Below are 19,956 nucleotides of genomic sequence, written 5' to 3'. Positions count from 1 at the left end.
CAAAATCACAACATATCAAAACTCTTGGAATGCAGCCAAGGCCATTATAACCTAAAATATACGCATTAAAAAAGAAAAAATGCTGAATATCAACAATCTGAATGTCCATATAAAAAAGCTAGAATAAGCAGAAGGAAATCACAAAGATGAGAACAGAAATAAACGAATTATAAGGCAGATGTTCACCAAGAAAAATCAAGAAAACCAAAGGCACAAGCTCCACGTGCCTTGGAAAGACTAATGAGATGAAGCCGCCAGCAGCACCGGTCAAGAAGAGCAGAGTGCCCAGAGTCCCAGCTGTGCGGGGGGCTGTGAGGGAGGATCGCTAGAGCCCAGGAGTTTGAGTCTGGTGTGGGCAACACAGTGAGACCTTGGTCTCGAAAAAAAAAAAAAAAAAAAGGAGAGAAGACACAAATTGCCACTATCAGGATTGAAAAATGCACATGACTACAGATTTTGTAGACATTAAGGCTAGTAGAAAGATACTATTAACAAATTTATATGGACAAACTTGAAAATTTAGATTAAATGTACCAATTCATTTTTAAAAAGGACTGAACAAAGCAGATCTAATAGGAAATAGAGAATCTGAATACTTCAACTATTTATTTTAAAAAATTAAATCTGGAAAAAAAAACCTCACTAAAGAGGAAACTCCAAGCCTAGATAGAGAGCTTTACTAGTGAGTTCTTCCAAACATTTAAGAAGAAATAAAACCAATGCTACATAAACTCTTGCAAATTTTTTTAAATTATTCTTTAAGTTCTGGGGTACCTGTGCAGAATGTGCAGGTTTGTTACATAGGTATACACGTGTCGTGGTGGTTTGCTGCACCCATCAACCCGTCATCTACCTTAGGTGTTTCTCCTCATGCTATCCCTTCCCTAGCCCCCCACCCCCTGACAGGCCCCAGTGTGTGATGTTCCCCTCCCCGTGTCCATGTGTTCTCATTGTTCAACTCCCACTTATGAGTGAGAACATGCAGTGTTTGGTTTTCTGTTCCAGTGTTAGTTTGCTGAGAATGATGTTTTCCAGCTTCACCCATGTCCCTGCAAAGGACATGAACTCATCCTTTTTTCTGGCTGCATAATATTCCATGGTGTATATGTGCTACATTTTCTTTATCCAGTCTATCATTGATAGGTCATCAGAGTGAACAGGCAACCTACAGGATGGGAGAAAATTTTTGCAATCTATCCATCTGACAAAGGGCTAATGTCCGGAATCTACAAGGAACTTAAACAAATTTACAAGGTAAAAGCAAACAACCCCATCAAAAAGTGGGTGAAGGATATGAACAGACACTTCTCAAAAGAAGACATTTATGCAGCCAACAAACATATGAAAAAAAGTTCATCATCACTGGTCATTAGAGAAATGCAAATCAAAACCACAATGAGATATCATCTCATGCCAGTTAGAATGGCGATTATTAAAAAGTCAGGAAACAACAGATGCTGGAGAGGATGTGGAGAAATAAGAACACTTTTACACTGTTGGTGGGAGTGTAAATTAGCAAATATTTTTTAAAAGAGAATATACTCCTAACTCTTATGAGACCTGAATAATCCTCATACCAAAAATTAAACAGAAATACTACAACAAAAGAAAAAAGTTACACATCATTTTCTTTTTTAAACATTGACCCAACATACTACCAAACTAATTCCTGTGAAATACAAAAAGAATAATATATCATGATAAAGGTAAGTTTGTTTAACCCATGGTTAATTTCACATATGAAAATCAATTATGTATCATCTTAATAGATACAAAAAAGAATTTGATAAAAGTCAACACTTATGATAAAATGCAAAACCCTTAACAAATTAGGTATAGACTGGGCTTTCCTTGATCTGATAAATAGCATCTACAAAACCGAACATCAAATATTATATTTCATAGTGAAATTAAATGTGGAACACATTTGCTCTGAGTCCATGAATGAGACAAGACCTCCACTGGCTGCCTCTCTTCAACACTGGACTGAAGGGTCCCAGCCCCTGAAATAAGGCACAGAAAAAGAGATTAAATGTACACAGATTGGAAGGAGAAGATAAATCTGAATATTCACGGATGACATGATTACACAAGTAGAACATTTAAAAGATACTTTGGATTTAATTAAGAAGAGTTTTTAAGAAAAAAGAAGAAGGTTCTGGCATGGGGAGCTCTGCAACCCACTGCTGGGTGCCAGAAGCGAGCTGTGGCGCGGAAGATGAAGATGGCACCATGTGTCTCTAAACCACAAATGGAACCACTGATTTCTATGTGTATTTGCATTTGCTGTAATGTGTGGGAAATCTGAAGGTTACACAGCACAACTGTCCACAGCAGATGGCCCTCGAAGGGGTTGAGGGTTAGAGCCAGGCAGGGCCTGGAAGGACTGGATTTTATATGGACGTGGAGGACATTGCAAGAGAAAGGCATCCAAGGTGTTCTCATGAAATCCACTACAATTGTACAAGAAAATGAAGAGCTGTGATTTCGACAGCCAGCTGGTGTATCTCATCCTCAGGGTGCTTTACAACGTCATCTCCTCCAGAGGAAACGCAGCCTCGTCATATCCCTGAGAAACAGGTCTGCTGTGTCCTCCCTCCGCACGTACAGACTGTCCCTCCAGGAGGTTAGACACCTCCCCTGAAACTGGCGCAAGAGACACCGCGTGACCAAATCAGCACACGTGCAAGTTGTCCCCAGAGCACATTTGGCAAAGCCCATAAGACAGGAACGCATAAATATGTCAACCAGAAAGCACCTGGCAATGTTCAAGGCATCCTGACATTGAAGCACCCCAAGCAGCCTGTGACAGCAGCACAGCTCCCACAGGTGAGGAAACTGAGGCTGAGTGAGCTGCAGCATATGCCCCTGCCAGACCTGCGGCTCCCAGCACACCCTACCAGCCCTCTTCTCCCACCACAGGGCAGGCCTCTCCGATGGGGACTCCAGCCACTGACTCTGCCCTCATGGGTGTGGCCCTGCTCTCCCCTGCCCACGAGTCCCTTTGCATCCATGAGCCCTGTGGTCAGCAGCCTTCTGAAGCCAGGCTCCTGTGGTCAGAGTCCCTTTCCACTGCATCTTGTGGTCAGCATCCATAGCCCACCCCAGAGCTCACCCCTGAGCTGGAGCACAAACCCACCTGCGGCTTCTGTGTCCACCTTCACCACACCTCCGTCCTCCTCATCTTGGAGCACAGCCTCGGCCTCCATGATTTCCTCGTACAGTCCTGCTAGCGGCATTTCCCCAATGACATCATAGATGGCTTCTCCAGGAGATACCTCGGATCTTCCCAGACCTGAGGCAAGGTGAGCATGGTCACACACAGGCCCTCAGTGTGGACGTGGCCACAGGCAAGGGAGGGCAGCAACTCCAGGCAGGAACCCCAGCCAGGCAGCAAAGAGGCAGGATGCTGTGGGCTGGGATGGAGGGACCACGGCAACATAGCCAGACCCCCAGTGCCCTCCCATCCCTGGCCACCGTCCCTTGCCAGCAAACCACATGATGCTTCCCAGTGGGCCCCAATGTGCTGCCTGGGGGAACCTTCTAGGGTTCAGCTCAGTCTTGAGGGCTGGAGGCTGATGCAGATGTCTGCCACTCTCTCTGGCCAATAAAATGAGCCCTGAGTGAGACCAGCCTGCAGGCTGAACCAACTCTGTCCTGAATGCTGATCCACCGTGTTGACTTCTGACCAACTCCAGTTCCGGGAAGGCCTCTAAGATTTCTGTCTTATCTGCTGTTCCTTGCATACGAGCGTGCATTCACTGTAAATCCTGCCCTTAAGCAACTGTGCTACATGTCCCCTTCCCCTGGGGTATATAAGTTCTAGTTGTGAGGGATGATAATATGGGCATCCACCGTCTCAGCTAGAGGCCATCCAAGGCATGGACATGGCTTGTCTTCATAAGTCCCTTTTAAGTGTTTCTTTCTAAGGAACTGGATTTGTCTGCCTCTTTCTTCAGCTTCTCAGTTCCTTGGACTTTGGGGGTAGGTCTGCATAGGCCTGACTGCTATGGAGCAACCCGCCTGCCCAGACCCCAACACCAGGTTGGAGCTGTGAGCTGCTCTTGCTCCTGCACACCAGCTGATGGGATCAGGGTGGGCTCACACTTACCCCTCTGCATGGCTTGTGTGACTCGAGGCAGAATCAGAAAGGCCATGAGGCCCAGAAGGAGAAGACCAAGAAGGGCTCCCAGGACGACACTGACCACCCAGAATGTCTGGAAGGGAGCTGCAGGCAGTGGGGGGCCTGGGCCAGGCTCTGAGAAAGGAGAGGTCTTGAGCCAGCTAGGTGGCGGGGGGACCTGCACACCCTCAGCAGCACAGGGTGGCTCCAAGGGCCCAGGCACACCCTCTCCCTCATGGAGGACCTGCGAGTCGGAAGTGCTGGGGGGGCATCTGCTGGTTTCAGCTGTGCAGAGCACCCCAAAATGGCTAGTGTCCACTGGGGGTGTCTGCTTTCAAGGGACAGCCCCCTTCCTTGGTAAAACATGGCCCCCAGGCAGATGCCAGGGCAAGTCACAAGAGGTGACCAGAGCACAGAGAATGGGAGTGGCTCAGGGAAAGTTACCACTGCTGCTGCTTTGCTAAGGTCATCACTGTGGTTAACTGTTTGTTTTCTGCAAAGAGAATGAGGTGCAGGCTTTGGGAACAACTGAACCTGCCAACACCCAGGTGACACATACCCGAAATGAACAAGGACTGGAATAAACAAAAGGGAATGCCCAAAAAAGATTAGGGGGAAACCCCAGGGAGTGCATGTCCCAAACAGGCCTCCACAGCAAATCGGCTTATCCCAGAAAAATCCCAGGGTGGAAACCAACCCACCAACACCTGGGCGAGCTCTCCTGCCCACCGAAGCGACACTCGAGACTGACTCCATCCCAGCGCCCTCTGCTGGCCTCATGACCGATTTCCCACCGCCCCCCACTCACCCCAGCAGCGCACGCCCGCGTCCTCCTTGTGCGCGCAGTCTCCGCGTCCCCACCGCTCCGCAGGGCAGCCCCACAGGGACGCCTCGCTGCCCCGGCACCCCACCTCGTCCAGCCACACGGGCCCGGAGCCAGGGCCAAAGGCGGCGGCCCCCAGGGCGGCGACGGCCCGACCACAGCCCAGCTGGCGGCACACGACCTCCGCGTCCGCCAGGTCCCAGCCGTCGTCGCACACGGTGCCCCAGGAGCCCGCGTGCCAGAGCTCCACGCGCCCGGAGCAGCGGTCCTCGCCCCCGCGCACGCGCAGTGCGCCCTCCTCTGCAAAAGGGGCTGCGGTCACTGCGGGGGCTGGAGTGGGATGGGAAAGAGGACAGCGACAAGGACAGAGGGGTACCTGGGCAGCCGAGCCAGGAGGAGCAGTTGAGGGGCTCCCCAGGGTCCTCAGGAACTTCTCCTGCCTTTTCTGCATAGGAAATTGGGACCCGTTTCTGAATTTGCAAGCTCGGCAGCTTGAATTTTGTAAAATATTTTTCATTTCCTTTTTCCCTCTGTCTCCCCAACACACCAATTTCTGCTGCCTAAAGAGAGAACTCTGTTTAAGCAAGGGATCTCCACATGGGGTTACAGATTCCACAAACCGTGCCCGAGACTTCTCCAAGGGGGACGTCTCCCTGTGGGATGTCCTCAAACGATACCGGGAAGTGCAGGGGTCCTGCTTCCCTCACTGGGGGAGATCACGGGGTCTGGGAGGACTCCAGATGTTCCCCACCCAGCCCAGAGCCTCAGAGCAGGGACCTCCCGCTTTGACCGGACCAGCACAGGGCAGACTCATCCAGAATAAGGAAAAGGGAAACTGACATTTCATCTCCCAGGAAAGGGCCCATGCAGACACAGTGTGGGGCCCCTCAGAGACCCCTCTCCACCACCACTCTCCCCACACACAGGCCCACCACTCACCTGTGCACACGACCCACGCTTCCTCTCTGCTGGAGCATGAATGCTGGTCCCAGGGGGCTGACGGGCACTGCCACAGGGACCGGTCATGCCTGTCCCTGCACTGGATGGAGCCCACCCAGAGAAACTCAGGGGCAGACCGGCTTCCTGCCCCGGCCTGCAGCTGCCCGTGGGACCCACAGCCCAGCTGCCCACACAGGACCCCCAGGGAGGCCGCACTCAGGGTCCGGCAGACACCACCCCAAGTCCCATTGTAGAAAACTTCCAGTCGCCCTGTGCATGGCTGCCTGTCGTCCTGCAGCCTCAGATCCGTGAACTCTGCAGAGAGAGAGGCCAGTCAGCAAGGCCCAGCTCGGAGTCTGGGTGCGGACGACAAGGTGGACGGGCTGCAGGACCTGAGCAGAAGACGCCGGCGTCCTCCTTGTGCCTGCAGTCGTGCCGCCCCCAGCCCGCCGACGGGCACTGCCACAGCGCAGACTCGTGGCCCTGGCAGCCCAGCTCGTCCAGCCAGATGCGCCCTGCCCCGGCTCCGAAGTGTGCGGCCCCCAGGGCGCTCAGGGCGCGGCCACAGCCCAGCTGCCTGCAGACCACGTGCGCGTCCCGCAGGTCCCAGGCATCGTCACACACGGTGCCCCACGCGCCCCCGTGCAGCACCTCCACGCGCCCCGCACAGCGCCCCGGCCCCGCGGCCAGCCGCACCCCGAGGCTCCCTGTGGAGAGACAGAGTCAGGGCGCCCGGGATCCCGTGGCGACGGGCCATGGGGGACGCGGTTCCGCCCTCACCGGAGCACACCACGCCGGCGTCCCGCGAGGTCCCCGCGGGCTCCTGCAGGGTCGCGGACACGTTGCACTGTGTCAGGCGGGTTTCGGTGCCCAGACAGCGCACGCGGCTCAGCGCCACCTGGACGGATCCGCGGCTGGGGGCAGGTGCGTCATAGGCTTGCTCGGCCCCTCCGCACCCGAGTTGCCGGCACACCACGCCCGCGCCGCGCAGGTCCCAGGCATCGTCCAGGACGCGGCCCCACACGCCATCCAGGGAGACCTCCACGCGGCCGTCACAGCGGCTCTGTCCTTCCCTCAGTCGCAGGGCGTGGGGCAAACCTGGGGATGGGGACGCACAGGGGCCCAAGACGTCAGCGGGAGGGACCCAGGACCACCCCCCAGCAGGGCCCGTACCTCTCCGCCCCCTCTGTCCTTCCTTGCACTCCTCTGTCCATGCCTCCCACTCACCCTCCTGGTCCACCGTCCTGGCTGCACCCACCTGAGCAGACCGCGGAGGCTGTGTTTCCCGGGGCACAGGCCGGGGCCCCCAGGGTGCTTACTGGGCAATTCCACAAGTAGGGCTCTGTCCCCTCACAGTGAAAGGCATCAGGCCAGATGGCAGCGTCCCCGTCCCCAAAATGGCCTCCTCCAGGTGCGGCCACCGCGTTGCCACAGTTGAGCTGGTGGCAGAGGACGGTGGCATCTGCTATGTCCCAGTGGGTGGCACACAGGGGTGCCCAGGACCCCCGCACCTGGAGCTCCACGCGGCCCTCACAGCTGCTGCTGCCGTTGACCATCCTGAACTCTAGGGGAGAGGAGGAGTCAGCGTGTGGCTCGCAGACGCAGACACTGGCTGCACTTTCCTTCATGTGAGCCTGAGCCTGGTTACACACTCCACTCCCAGACTTGAGGGAACAGACTGAGGGCACAAAAACAGCTTTGGCGAGTGAGGTCACCACAAATTGCCTGGGAAATCCAAAAGGCAGTGATTAAGTTGGGAAAACTATGGAAATACACTTTGTGCTCTGGAATGCATCCAACACAGAGGAACGCTAATAAAGATGAAGCTGCTGAATGTTGTCTCCAAGAAGCAGGAAGTGAGCACCAAGACAGAGCTTCACACACCCTTCTCAGCTACTGCTTCTCCACCAGCCAGAGCTCTGGGAAATGGGGCAGCATCTCCCGCCCCACTCCCCAGGCCCCACACGTGCTGCTGCACCTGGTTCTTGATGTGAGCCTAGTTAAACACACCCCACACCCTGCACTTCGGAGAAATGCCTGAGGGTAAGAAGCAACAACAGTATACGTGGCGGAGTAAGGAACCCCAAAGCTCTACCTCCCTCTAATGTAATGATTAGGTGATAAAACTTATAACCAACTTTTTTGAAATTCTAGTATCTGGGAACAACTTGAATACACTTAATGAAAGAAGTGGCAAATTTGGTTCTGCATAAGGAAGGAATGAAGAATAATGCCTTGGTATTGAAGGTGTGCCCCAACAAAGAGCTAACATGCAAAGACTGGAAGAGTTGGGAGCGCTGGTTTGTCTGTTCTTTACTATGGGCATTTAAGGGAACATGTCTAATCACTAACCCCACTAGCCAACAGAAGAGAGACCACAGTGGTCACGTGCAACAAAGAGTCTTTACAAAAGGAGTTTAGAAAAGTCATTAAACAAACAATCAGCAACAACCAACCCTGGTGATAGAGAAAAATGTGATTTCTAGAGTTGCCACAGTATAATAATTCAAAATGTCCAGTTTCCAACAAAACAGATGATACATGCAAAGTAACCATAAATTATGACATATTTATGGGGGAAAAGGGAAACAGACATTGTCCTTGAGGACGCTAAGTCATTAGACTTACTAGACAAATACTTTAAATACACTGTCTTAAATATGCTCAAAGAGCTGTAGGAAACCAGGACAATGATATCTCACCAAATAAGGAATATTAATAAAGATGTATAAATTATAAAAAGGAATCAAGTAGATTTTCTGTAGCTTAAAAAAGTTAAATAACAAATGAAAAATTCACTACAAGGTTCAACAGCAGGCCCCTTGAGCAAGCAAAAGATAGAATACATGAACTTGAATATAAGTTAATTCAGATTATCTAGTCTGAAGAGCAGAAAGAAAAAAGAATAAAGAAAAATCAATAGATCCCAAAAGACCTGTGGGACACAATCAAGTATACTAACAGATGCATAATCAGAGTCACAGAAAGACAGAACACTGGCTCTTCCACAGAACGGCAAAAAATTTTTAAAAAAAAGAGAGAGAGGAGAAAGTGATAGAAAAAATATTTGAAGAAATAATGGTAAAAAAATTCCAAGTTTGAAGAAAGATATAAGTCTGCATCCAAGAAGCTCAACAAACTTCAAGTAGGTTACACTTAAAAATATCTGCACTGAGACACATTATAATCAAACTCCAAAAAGCCACAGATAAAGAGAAGAATCTTGAAAGCAGCAAGAGAGAAGTCACTCATCATGTACAAGGGATCCTCAATAAGACCAACAGTTGATTTCTCAACAGAAGCTATGGAAGCCAGAAAGCAGTGGAGTAGCATATTTAAAGTGCTGAAAAGAAAACCTGGTCACTCCAAAATTCTATATCTAGCAAAACTATCCTTAAAAATGAAGGAGAACTTTAAACAAAAGCTGAGGAAATTCATTGCTAGTAGACTTGTCCTACAAGGAATGCTAAAGGGTTTAATTCAGGCTGAAATAAAGGCACTAAACAGTAAATCAAAGCCTGATGATTAATTTAATAACACTGATAAGGATAATTACAGAGGAAAATATAAAGGCCAACAGTGTCATTTTGGGGGTTTGTTATTCCTTTGTTTGTCCCTACATGCTTTAAAAAAAATAGGCATGAAACAAACATACATTTATGTTAGTGGACAAACCATGTGTAAAGATGAATTAGTGACAATAACAATATAAGAGCAGAGATTTTCTATACTATTGAAAGTAAGTTGGTTTTAGTGCAAACCAGTGGTTTATAAATTTAAAATATTTCTTATGCTCTCCAGGGGAACCACTAGAGAAAAAACTAAGAAATACACCAAGAAAAAAAAGAATGGGAACAGAATGAAAATGGTACACTACAAATGTCCATTATACACAAAAGAAGGCAGTAATGGAGGAATTGAGGAACAAAAACATGACATGTAGGAAACAAATAGACAAATAGCAGAAGTGAATACTCCTTATTGGTAATTAATTCCCATCTAAATAAAAGGCAGAGAGGGACAAAATGGATTTTTAAAAAATTGTTTTAAAATGTGCTCTCTTCATAAACTCATTTTAGATCAAAAGACAGTTAGGTTAAAAGTGAAAGCTTGGAAAAGATATACACACACATAGTGACCAAAAGAGAGCTGCAGTGGCTATACAAATATCAGACAAAATAGACTAGTCACGGTTTGAATGTTTGTGTTCCTCCAAAATTCATGATGAGGCAGAATCCGAAAAGCAACAGTATTAAGAGGTGGAGACTTTTGGAGGTGGTTAAGCCATGAGGGCTCTACCCTCATGAAGGACATTAGCCTTACAAAGGGCTCGAGGGAGCAATTTCATCCCTTTTCCTCTTTTGCGCCTCTATTATGTGAGGACACAAAGAAGGCTCCATCTATGAGGAACAGGCCCCTCCAGACACTGAATCTGCTGGTTCCCTGACCCTGGATTTCTCAGCCTCCAGAACTCTGAGACATAAATTTCTGTCATTTACAAATTACCCGGTCTACAGTGTTTTCTATAGCAACCTAGATGGACTAAGACAGACTTTAAGTTAAAAATTGTGAGGAGAGATAAGAAGAGGATTATATATTTATTAAAGGGTCAATCCATCAAAAAATATACAACAAATATAAGCATATGTGCAGCTAATAACAGAGCCAAAAGTAATAAAAAAATTGACCGAATTGAAGGCAGAAATAGACAATTGTAAATAATAACCAGAACCAAAAAATCTCACTTTTAATAATGGATAGACCATCTATGCATATGGCTAATAAGGAAAGAAATAACTGGAAGAACACTGTAAACCAACTGGACCTCACAGACGCATGTGAAACACTGTGCTCAAAAACAGCAAAACACACATTCTTCTCCAGTGTACATGAAATGTTCATCAGGGTAGACACCATGTTGAGGCATAAATCAAGTCCCAATAAATTTTAAAGAACTGAAATCATTAAAAGCAACTTCTCTGACCATAAAGGAATGAAGCTAGGAATAAATTAAAAAAGGGGAAACTGGGAAATTAACAAATAGAACACACTCATAAGCAAGCAATAAGTCAATGAAGAAATCACAAGGAAAATTAGAAAATACTTTTGGATGAATGAAAATGAAAACACAACATAACAAAATTTATGGATTGAAATGAAAGCAATGCTTAGAGAAAATTTTATAGTAACAAACATCTATATTAGGAGCAAATAAATATCTCAAATCAGTAATGGCATTTGCACCTTAAAAAACTAGAAAAGGAAGAATAAACTAAACCTGAAGCTAGCAGAAGGAAGGAGATACCAAATGAAATATAGAAAGAAAAACAATAGAGAGAATAACAAAAATAAAAGCTAAGTCTGTGAAGAGAGCAACAAAAGTGACAACATTTAGCTAGAATGACCAACAAAAAAAGAGAACACCCAAATTACCAAAATCAGAAATGAATGTAGGGGGTACTTGATACGAAATCTACAGAAATAAAGAGAAGTGTAAATGAATACCATGAACTAATTTCATAGTATTCACTCCCCCCAATTAGATAATTTAGATTAAATGAACAGATTCCTAGAAATACACAAATTACCAAACCTGCCCCAATAATGAGCAAAAAATCTGAACAGAGCTATAAAAAGTAAAGGAAATAAATCAGTAAACAAAAACCTCTGAACAAAGAAAAGCCCAGCACCAGGTATCTTCACTTCACTACTAGAATGAAGGAAAAAACCAAAATAAAACATGATCATTTCAATTGATGCAGAACAAGCATTTGACAAAATCCAATAGACTGTCATGATAAAACATTCAGCAAACTAGAACAGAAGGGAGCTTCCTCAATGTGCTGAAGAACATTTATTAAAAACCCACAACTAGCATCATACTCAATGGAGAAAAAGTGAAAGCTTTTCCCTTCAGATAAGGAACAAGACAAATATACACTTTTTCACCATTTCTACTCAACATTCTACTGGAAGTTCTAGCCAGAGAAATTAGGCAAGAAAAAATAAATAAAAAGCACCTGTATTGGAAAGGAAGAGGTAAAACTACCTGTATTCACAGATACATGATCTTACATGTAGAAAATCCTACAGACTCCACCAAAAAAAACCATTAAAGCCATAAGCAATTTCAGGAAAAATGAGGGTGCAAAAAATCAGTTGCATTTCTACATTCTAACTATGAATAACAATAAAAGAAGAACTCAAGAAAACTCAAAGCAATCCTGAGCAAAAGACCAAAGCTGAAGGCATCACATTACTGGATTTAAAAGTGTACTACAAAACGAGAGTAACCAAAACAATGTCGTACTTGATATGAAAACAGACACATAGGCCAGTGGAACAGAGGGAGAAGATAAATAAATCCACGCACTTATAGCCAACTGATTTTGAACGAAGGTGCCAAGAATACACATTGGGAAAAGGACAGTCTCATCAATAAATGGTGCTGAGAACACTGGATATCCACATGCAGAATGAAACTAGACCCCTACCTCTCACTATACACAAAAATCAATTCGTGATTACAGACTTAAATGAAAGACCCACAACGATAAAAACAACTAGAAGAGAACAGGGGAAACGCTCAGGACATTGGTCTAGCAAGGATTTTTCCAATAATACCTGAAAAGCCCAGGCAACAGAAGCAAAAATAGACAAATGGGTTTACAGAAAACTCACAACCTTCCATACAGCAAAGGAAACAATCGACAAAATCAGACAAAATCAGTAAGTTGAACAGGTATCTGTACCCCCATGTTTACGGCAGCACTAACCACAATAGCCAAACTATGGACTCAACCTGTGTTCTTCAATGGGTAAACAGAGAAAATGTGGTCTATATATTACACAAAATGAAGTCGTATTCAGTCTTAAAAACAGAATGGAATCCTGTCATTTGCAGCAATGTGGATGGCCTGGCGGACATTATGTTAGGTGAAATAAGTCAGAGAAAGACAAAAACCAGATGATCCCATTTGTATATGGAATCTTGAATAGTTGATCTCATAGAAGTAGAGAGTAGAACGGGGGCTACCAGAGCTAGGAAGGGTAGTGAGGAGGAGGTATGGGGGGTGGTGAGTGGTCAACTGGTACAACGGTAGAGACAGGAAAGAAAAGTTTCAGTGTTCTACAGCACAGGCGGGTGGATATAATTAACAGTATTGTACTATATATTTCAAAATAGCTAAAAGAGAGGATTTTGAATGTCCTCACCACAAAGACATAATCATGTTGAGGTGATGGTTATGCTGAATTGCCTGATTTGATTATTACACAATATATATGTGCGCTGGAACCCTGCACTGCACCCCATAAATGTGTAAATTAGCATGTGTCCAAAATGTGTCCATTTAAAAAAGAATGAAATAATAATAATAATGTTTACCAAGGAGGTCCAAGACAGACTTGTACACTAAAAAATACAAAACATTTTTGAAAACAATCAGTGAAAATCTAAACAAATGCAAAGACATCCTATGTTCATAGATTGAAAGATTGTTAAGATGGCAATACTCCCAAACCAATCCACAGGTTCTGTGAAATCCCTATCAAAATCCAAACAGCCAATTTTTGTTCAGCGATAGAAGAACTGATCCTAAAATTCAGATGGAATTTCAAGGGACCTTAAATAACCAAAACAATACTGAAAGAGAGAAAGTTACAGGACTCATTTCCCTATGTCAAAACTACTGCAGAACTACAGTAATCAACACAGTATGCTACTGGCATAACAATACACACATAAGTCAACAGAACAGATTGAATGTCCCAAAATAAGTCTATGCATGGGGGGCAATGGATTTTCACATGGTGTGAAGAAAATTCAATAAGGAAAGATTAGCTAATCATTACAAAAGGTGTATATGTATTGAGACATCACACCGTACAATTATTATATGTCATTTTAGAACAATAAATAGGTACGTTCAAAAAATAAGGAAAGAATAGCGTCTTCAACAAATGGACAACTGGATAGCCGCGTGCAAAGGAATGAATGGAACCCTTTCCTTATACCATATACAAAATGTAAGTCAAAGTCAAAGACCAAATAAGAGCTGAAGCTATAAAACTGAGAAAAAAACCACAGGAAGAGTCTTCGTGACCTTGGATTAGAGAGTGGATTCTTAGATATGACAGCAAACGTTCAAGAAACAAAACGGGAATGAACAGGTAAACAGGACTCCATCGAAATTAAAAGCTTGTGCAGAAGGGGCATTATCAGAAGTAAAAACACTCCCACAGAATGGGGGGAAATGTTTTCCAGTGATACACTGACAGGGATGGAGGGTCCGCATGGAAAAGGGTCCTGAATAAACATTCCTCCAAAGATGATCAACTTAAGGTCAACAAACACCTGCGAGAGCGCGAGGACGGAAGCTCGGGGGTCCCCGCAGCCCCAGGCCCAGGGCGCGCGCGCCGGGTTCGGCGTCCAGGGAGTGGCAGCGCCCGCACCCCGCAGGGCCCCGAGCTCTGTCCCCGCCGCACAGCCCAGCCTCCCAGCCCCGGAGCCCCGCGCCGGTGACTTACTTGCCCCCGTGCACCTGAGCCCCGCGTCGCGGCCGGGCCCACACCGGCTCCCGCGCCCCCGCGGGCAGTGGAACAGCAGCGACTCGTTGCCCGCACAGCGGAAGGCCTCGGTCCACACCGGCCCCGAGCCCCGGCCGAAGCGGGCGCCCTCGGGCGTGGACACCGCCGCCCCGCACTGCAGCTCCCGGCACACCACGTGGGCCGTGGCCAGGTCCAGGTCCGAGTCGCAGACGGTGCCCCAGGTCAGGCCCCGCCTCACCTCCAGGCGCCCGGCGCAGGGGTGCTCGCCGCCCACCAGCCGGGCCTCGGTGTGTCCTGGGGGCAGACGCTGGACTGGAGCACAGGGCGGGACCGGCTCCGTGCAGGCCTCTGGGGTGAAGCGACCTGACCGCGGCCCTCGGGTCCCATGGGAAGGACCGATGCGGGAGGACCCAGGACCACCTGGGCTGGCCCGGCCCCCGGAGCTCTGAAGCGGCAGGAGAGGTCCTGGGGTGTGCAGGCCGAGGCCACTCCCACCCTCCAATCTCCCTGGGGTCCTGGCTCCCACAGAATTCGGACAGCAACAACAGTCCCCACCCCCAAACAAGGATCTCTACCCCCAGGGCCTGGGGCCTCCACATCTGTGTCATGGAGCCCACTCACTCCCAGGCTTGGACCTGGTCCCTGGCAGGTCACTCCAACCACCTGGTCAGTTTTAAGCGCAGCGCCCAGCCACACCCCAGCCAGAGGCCCGAGGAAGGAGCTGCCATCAGTGTCAGCCATCTCCCCAGGTGACCCCTGGGCCACCAGCCCCTCACCCTCCCCAGGACAGGGGTGCAGTCTGAGGGCAGCAGCATAGGGGCCTTGCTGGGCAGGCGCTGAAGCCCCAGGAGACAAGACCCCCACGGCCCCTAGGCCAGGGCCATCCCCCTAGTCCTCGGCACTGCTCTGAGTGGACACCTCCCTTCTCTGAGATTCTCAGGAAAGGGCGTCCCTACCTGCACACACCACCTCAGAGTCTGTTGGGAGGTCACAGAGGTCCAGGAAGTTCAGGTTGAACCTGCAGTTGAAGATGCTGGACTCTGTTCCCTGGCAGGAAATGATTTTCGAGCCCAGCCAGCCTGGGTGCCCTGTGAGGTGGGGCCTGGATGCCTGGAGCGCTGGGCCGCACCCCAGCCTTCTGCAGAAGATGCTGGCCTCCTTCTGGTGCAAGCCGCACCTTATCACAGGGCCTTCTGTTATCCGGATCATGGGGGTTCCCGCACAGGGGCTGCCTCCGCCACTCAGCTCCAAGGAGGCCAGCTTTCCTCCTGCACACACAGGTGCCCACTTCAGTTCTGCTGGCGCACGGTCCTCCCACCCCTAACACGTGGACTGCATGTGGACTGAGGCAGTGGTCTTTGTTGAAGGATGAGGTGTGTGGGGATCTGCAACAGAGGCCTTTCTTTTGGGCCCAGGACCCCAGAGGAGGCAGCCAGAGGCTGTACCTGCCCACTTTAGGTCCCCTCTCCCCACTACCCTGTGCCCAAGAGGCCACCTGCATAGATGTCAGGACAAGCTCCATGCTCTCTGGCTTCTGGGGCCTTGCCCACAGGGAGGGCCCCTCAGGTGGAGAGGACAGTAGACAGGAGATTGGCCCATCTGCTCCTCTCTGAGGAGCCCTGCAGGCCAGTATCCCAGGCCCCTGGTCATACCCCCACAGTGGTCTCCACACAGGGCCAGCTGTCTCTGGTTCTGGAGCTCATGCCTTGGATTTTGCAGGCCAAGGCCCTCTGGTGCCAGTGGCCTCTCCTTGCCTGTGTCAATGCCCCTCATCTCTTTCTCCTCAAATATGCCACTTGGAGCCTCTGCCTCCCACCAACAATCCAGCAGAGGGGAAAGGGCAGGGTCCCAGCCAGAGCCTGAGCGGGACAGGGGTGCTGAAATCTGGGGCAGATCCAGGAGCTCGGAGCCTCCTGAGTGGGCCCTGACAAGGGAGAGCACAGGAGCAGAAAGCCGAGATGAGGGCCAGGAGGGAGCACCTCACTCAGCACCAGTCTTCACACCTGCCTGAGCCCCCAGGCTGGTGCCTCTACTCATGCTAGCCACTCAGGGAAGGAAGAGAGGGACCCTTCACCTCAGAAGGTCCTGTGGTCACCACTGGCCCCCAGTGCTTGATGGTCTCCAGGAGTCAATTGAACCCAGAAGGACTGAACTCGGGCTGGAGTCCCGGCCAGGGCTGGCCTGGGTGTGTAATGTGTTGCTCAGTTGTGCTGTGCTGTCTGGGCCTTTGGAGGGGACACGTGGGGTCATACAGTGCCATGAGGGTCTGAGGGTCACAGCACTGGAGTCACAGGCACCCCAGGAAGAAGGGTCTTGTCTTCCACCCTGGGGGACTCAGGCAACAACCCTCCTCCCCAAAGTGAAGATCGTGGGTGGGGACAGGGCCACAGACTGGCAGAAGTGGCTCCCGGGGCACCCGTCCTACCTGAGCAGTGGACTGCACCGATGCACTCACACTCACAGCCGTGCGGCGACCCCCACTTCCCCAGGGAGCAGTCCCAGAGCGAGGCCTCCACACCCTGGCACTGCACGCCCTGCAGCAAGGACTGCTGGGCCTCCTGGGGCCACACCACGTATGTGGGGACATAGAGGGCACGACCGCAGCCCAGCTGCCTGCAAATCACAGATGCCTCCCGCAGGCCCCAGCGGTCCCCACACACCAGGCCCTGCTGCCCCAGGGACTGCACCTGCAGGAGGCCCTCGCAGCGGTTTCCACCCCTCACCAGGGCCAGGGAGTCTGCAGCGGGAGCTTCGGGGACAAGAACATAGGAAAGGCGTCATGGCAAAGGTGCCCTTGAGTACTTTATGCCCGGAACTTTCAAAGTTAGAAATCTAACTTTCACCTTCCAGCCCAGTTTACACCTTACTCTTGATTTTCCCAAGTTTTTCTTGTGCGTTATTTGGATGTCACCAATGACATTAACAAACTTACATGTCAACAAAAATGAACAAAATGTTAACAAAAATGGCTTATGGACCATTTTCTGAGGAAATTCAATGAAGTTAAGGTCCCAGCCTTTCACATGCATGTGGAAGGCCCACAGAAAACAAGCCTCTGGTCACTGCCCACTCATGAGCCCTGCAGAGGACACCCCAGCCCTCTGCGGTCCCCAGCTGAGGCTCCCAGGATTCACACCAAGGAGCAGACGGGACCACTGTTGTGTCGTGGTCCCCTCCCAGATGGAACGTCCTGCACACCGGGGCTCCGACCCCCCGCGCCCTGCAGGCAACGGCACACTCACCTGGAGGGAGGGTCCAGCAGTCCAGGAGCAGGGGCCACAGCCCCAGAGGGAACAATGCCATGCCTGGCCAATCTGCTGCTGCCGCTCCCCAGGCTGATGGTCTCGCGGCAGGGACATGTGCTCTGCCCCCGGACGGAAGGTGGACGCCGACTCAATGTGACACCTTTCTGAGAAGGAAGCCCGTGCACACCCTTGCCTCCTCCCCCCATATCAGAGCTGTCATCTGTCACCAGTGCCTCAGCCCAGACGGTGCCAGCAGCGTGTGGTGAGACCAGGCTGGGCTTCCTGCAGCTGGTGCCCGATGCAGCCTCAGGTGTGAGATGGACCAGTGAGGGCCCATTCTCAGCAAGGCCCTGGTGGCCACAGGTGCTGAGACCAGGGCCTGGCAGGGGAGGGATGGACCTTCTCTGCCTCACACAAAAGGTGCGGCTGAAGACCTAGGGTTGTGCCAAGCTCATGTGCTGTGAACACACAGACCCAGCAATGGAAGCAAAATCCTGAAACACATGTATGCCCTGCGACCCGAATTCGTAAGGGATGCACGGCCTCCCTGTGAGGCTGTGTCCTTGGGAAGCCGCCAAATCCAACAGAGGATTAAATCAATGATGCGGCATCTGAGGCAAGGCCGGAAAGGGGCAGCCCTTCCGCTCGGCTGGATAAACACTTGCATTTGGGCACGTCAATATGCCACCTACATGTTTTCAGAGATGGGGTTTCACCATGTTGCCCAGGCTGGTCTCGAACTTTTGGACTCAAGTGACCCACCTGCCTTGGTCTCCTAAAGTGCTGGGATTACAGGCATCAGCCACCCCATCTGGCCTGTTTTTAAATTTACAATAATTAAGCATGTGTTATTTTATAAGCAGCATAATATCGATAAAGGTTAATTTCCAGTAGATTTGCCAGAGAACCAGTTCAGGACAGGGTGGCTCAGGTTTTTAGATCTCTATGTGGGAGACCAGGAGAGTGAGAGGAAAAGATTTCCAGAGAAGGCCACAGACCCATCCACCAGGCTGTTTGTGCCGGAGCCCAGCACCTGGGACCTGCAGCTGCCTCAGGTGCTTCCCTGCACTCTAACTTGCAAACGGCCTCTTTAGTGCCCTGCACGTGGAGTCAGGATGGCAAAAGCCCTCGGGAGGCCTTGGCGGGGGTGGGGGCACACAGCTCTAGGTCCCCGTGTCTGTGCCAATCACCATAAAGAAACTCATAAAAACACTGCTGCTGGGAGACCTAGGGGAATAAATGGGAGGGGCGAGGCCGGCACAAAGGGCAAGGCTGAAGCGGGCAGTGATGCCAGGGTCCTCCCCGCAGCACTGACAGCCTCACTCTGTTCCCCAGGTGTCCTCCAGGTCTGTGTCTCATGCTCACACCTCATCCCATTTCCTGCCACCTTGCTGATCTCGCCCCTACGGCCCCTCCACAAACCTCATGCCTCCCTGCCCTCACCCACCCCAGGGACAAACCACATCCCCTACCCCCGACCTTGGCCCCAAGGACATGCCTCGAACAGAGTCAAGCCAGGTTGGCCAACCCTCGATCAGGGGTTGTTCCCTGACAGCAGGCCCTGCCGGTTCTCGTGGAGTAGGGTGTGCTTAGACGTTAGGTAAGCCCTCCGCCCCCCAGCTGTATCAGGAGCTGCTTCAGCTGCATCCCAGGAAGCTGGCCACACGTCCTCAGCACCACATTTCTGCCCGGAGGCCCTGTCCACGCGCTCTGGACGTCCCCTCAGCACCCTCATTGGGCTTCCTGTCTGAGGAAGGGGGCTTCTGGTTTATCTTCTCCACCCGACGTGGTCCTTGGACCCAAGCAGGGGTCCCCCTCACAATCCCAGGAAGTTGGGAGAGAGGAGTGGTTTCGGGGAGGGGAGGCAGAGTGCAGAGAGACACCAAGGGTGCAGCTGGGAGTCATCATTGCTCACGGAGCTGGTATCAGTGAGGCCAACAGCACACTGCCCACACGCCAGGCCAAACACAGAGGCCAGACAGAGGCCTGCACGGCCGAAAGACCCTACAGGTGACGGACTCACTGGATGTTTAGACCTGGGTGTTACCAGTATGCTGAAACCTGAGATGAAGAAGTCAGAAAAGATCTAGACATGCCTGATGGGGACTTGAGTGGTGGAATCCTGGGTGGGTGGGATCGTTGGTGGGTCAGGTCCGGGCAGGGTGTGGTCAGCAATGAGGATGATGGTCAGGGAAAGCTTCGGGACCTATCAGAGCAACGCAGCTGTAAGAAATGGAGATTCTGGCCCCAAGCGCCCAGCAGAACCCTCACTATCC

At 50.3% G+C, this 19,956-nt stretch overlaps 2 protein-coding genes across 2 annotated transcripts; both read right to left on the bottom strand.

The window, feature by feature from the left end:
- Positions 1-737: 737 nt before the first annotated feature.
- Positions 738-17,151, bottom strand: LOC134756392 (scavenger receptor cysteine-rich domain-containing protein SCART1-like). Its single transcript, XM_055353997.2, has 12 exons — positions 16,510-17,151; positions 15,392-15,703; positions 14,415-14,729; positions 7,144-7,449; positions 6,666-6,983; positions 6,278-6,592; positions 5,886-6,200; positions 5,323-5,391; positions 4,932-5,246; positions 4,112-4,258; positions 3,140-3,295; positions 738-2,646 (listed from the first exon to the last, which is right to left on the bottom strand). Exons 2-12 carry the CDS (start codon positions 15,642-15,644, stop codon positions 2,525-2,527), a joined length of 2,631 nt encoding a protein of 876 aa, XP_055209972.2. The 5' UTR covers positions 15,645-15,703; positions 16,510-17,151; the 3' UTR covers positions 738-2,524.
- LOC134759258 (scavenger receptor cysteine-rich domain-containing protein SCART1-like) lies at positions 16,709-17,770 on the bottom strand. Its single transcript, XM_063710599.1, has 2 exons — positions 17,678-17,770; positions 16,709-17,184 (listed from the first exon to the last, which is right to left on the bottom strand). The coding sequence occupies exons 1-2, from the start codon at positions 17,736-17,738 to the stop codon at positions 16,709-16,711; spliced, it is 537 nt and encodes a 178-aa protein (XP_063566669.1). The 5' UTR covers positions 17,739-17,770.
- Positions 17,771-19,956: the final 2,186 nt, after the last annotated feature.

Source organism: Gorilla gorilla, chromosome 8, assembly GCF_029281585.2.
Source record: "Gorilla gorilla gorilla isolate KB3781 chromosome 8, NHGRI_mGorGor1-v2.1_pri, whole genome shotgun sequence".
Classification (NCBI taxonomy): domain Eukaryota; kingdom Metazoa; phylum Chordata; class Mammalia; order Primates; family Hominidae; genus Gorilla; species Gorilla gorilla.
Note: the sequence above shows the minus strand (reverse complement) of the source record. Positions and strands in the feature narration are given on the sequence as shown.

Coding starts and splice junctions, on each gene's coding strand:
- LOC134756392 (XM_055353997.2), bottom strand. CDS start 15,644: ATGATCCGGATAACAGAAGGCCCTGTGATAAGGTGCGGCTTGCACCAG. Junction 7,450..14,414: donor GCTCAGGTGCACGGGGGCAA/GTAAGTCACCGG, acceptor CCTCTCCCCTAG/AGTTCAGGATGGTCAACGGC. Junction 2,647..3,139: donor GGTGGACACAGAAGCCGCAG/GTGGGTTTGTGC, acceptor CTCTTGCGCCAG/TTTCAGGGGAGGTGTCTAAC.
- LOC134759258 (XM_063710599.1), bottom strand. CDS start 17,738: ATGGCATTGTTCCCTCTGGGGCTGTGGCCCCTGCTCCTGGACTGCTGG. Junction 17,185..17,677: donor CTGCTGGACCCTCCCTCCAG/GTGAGTGTGCCG, acceptor TTGTCCCCGAAG/CTCCCGCTGCAGACTCCCTG.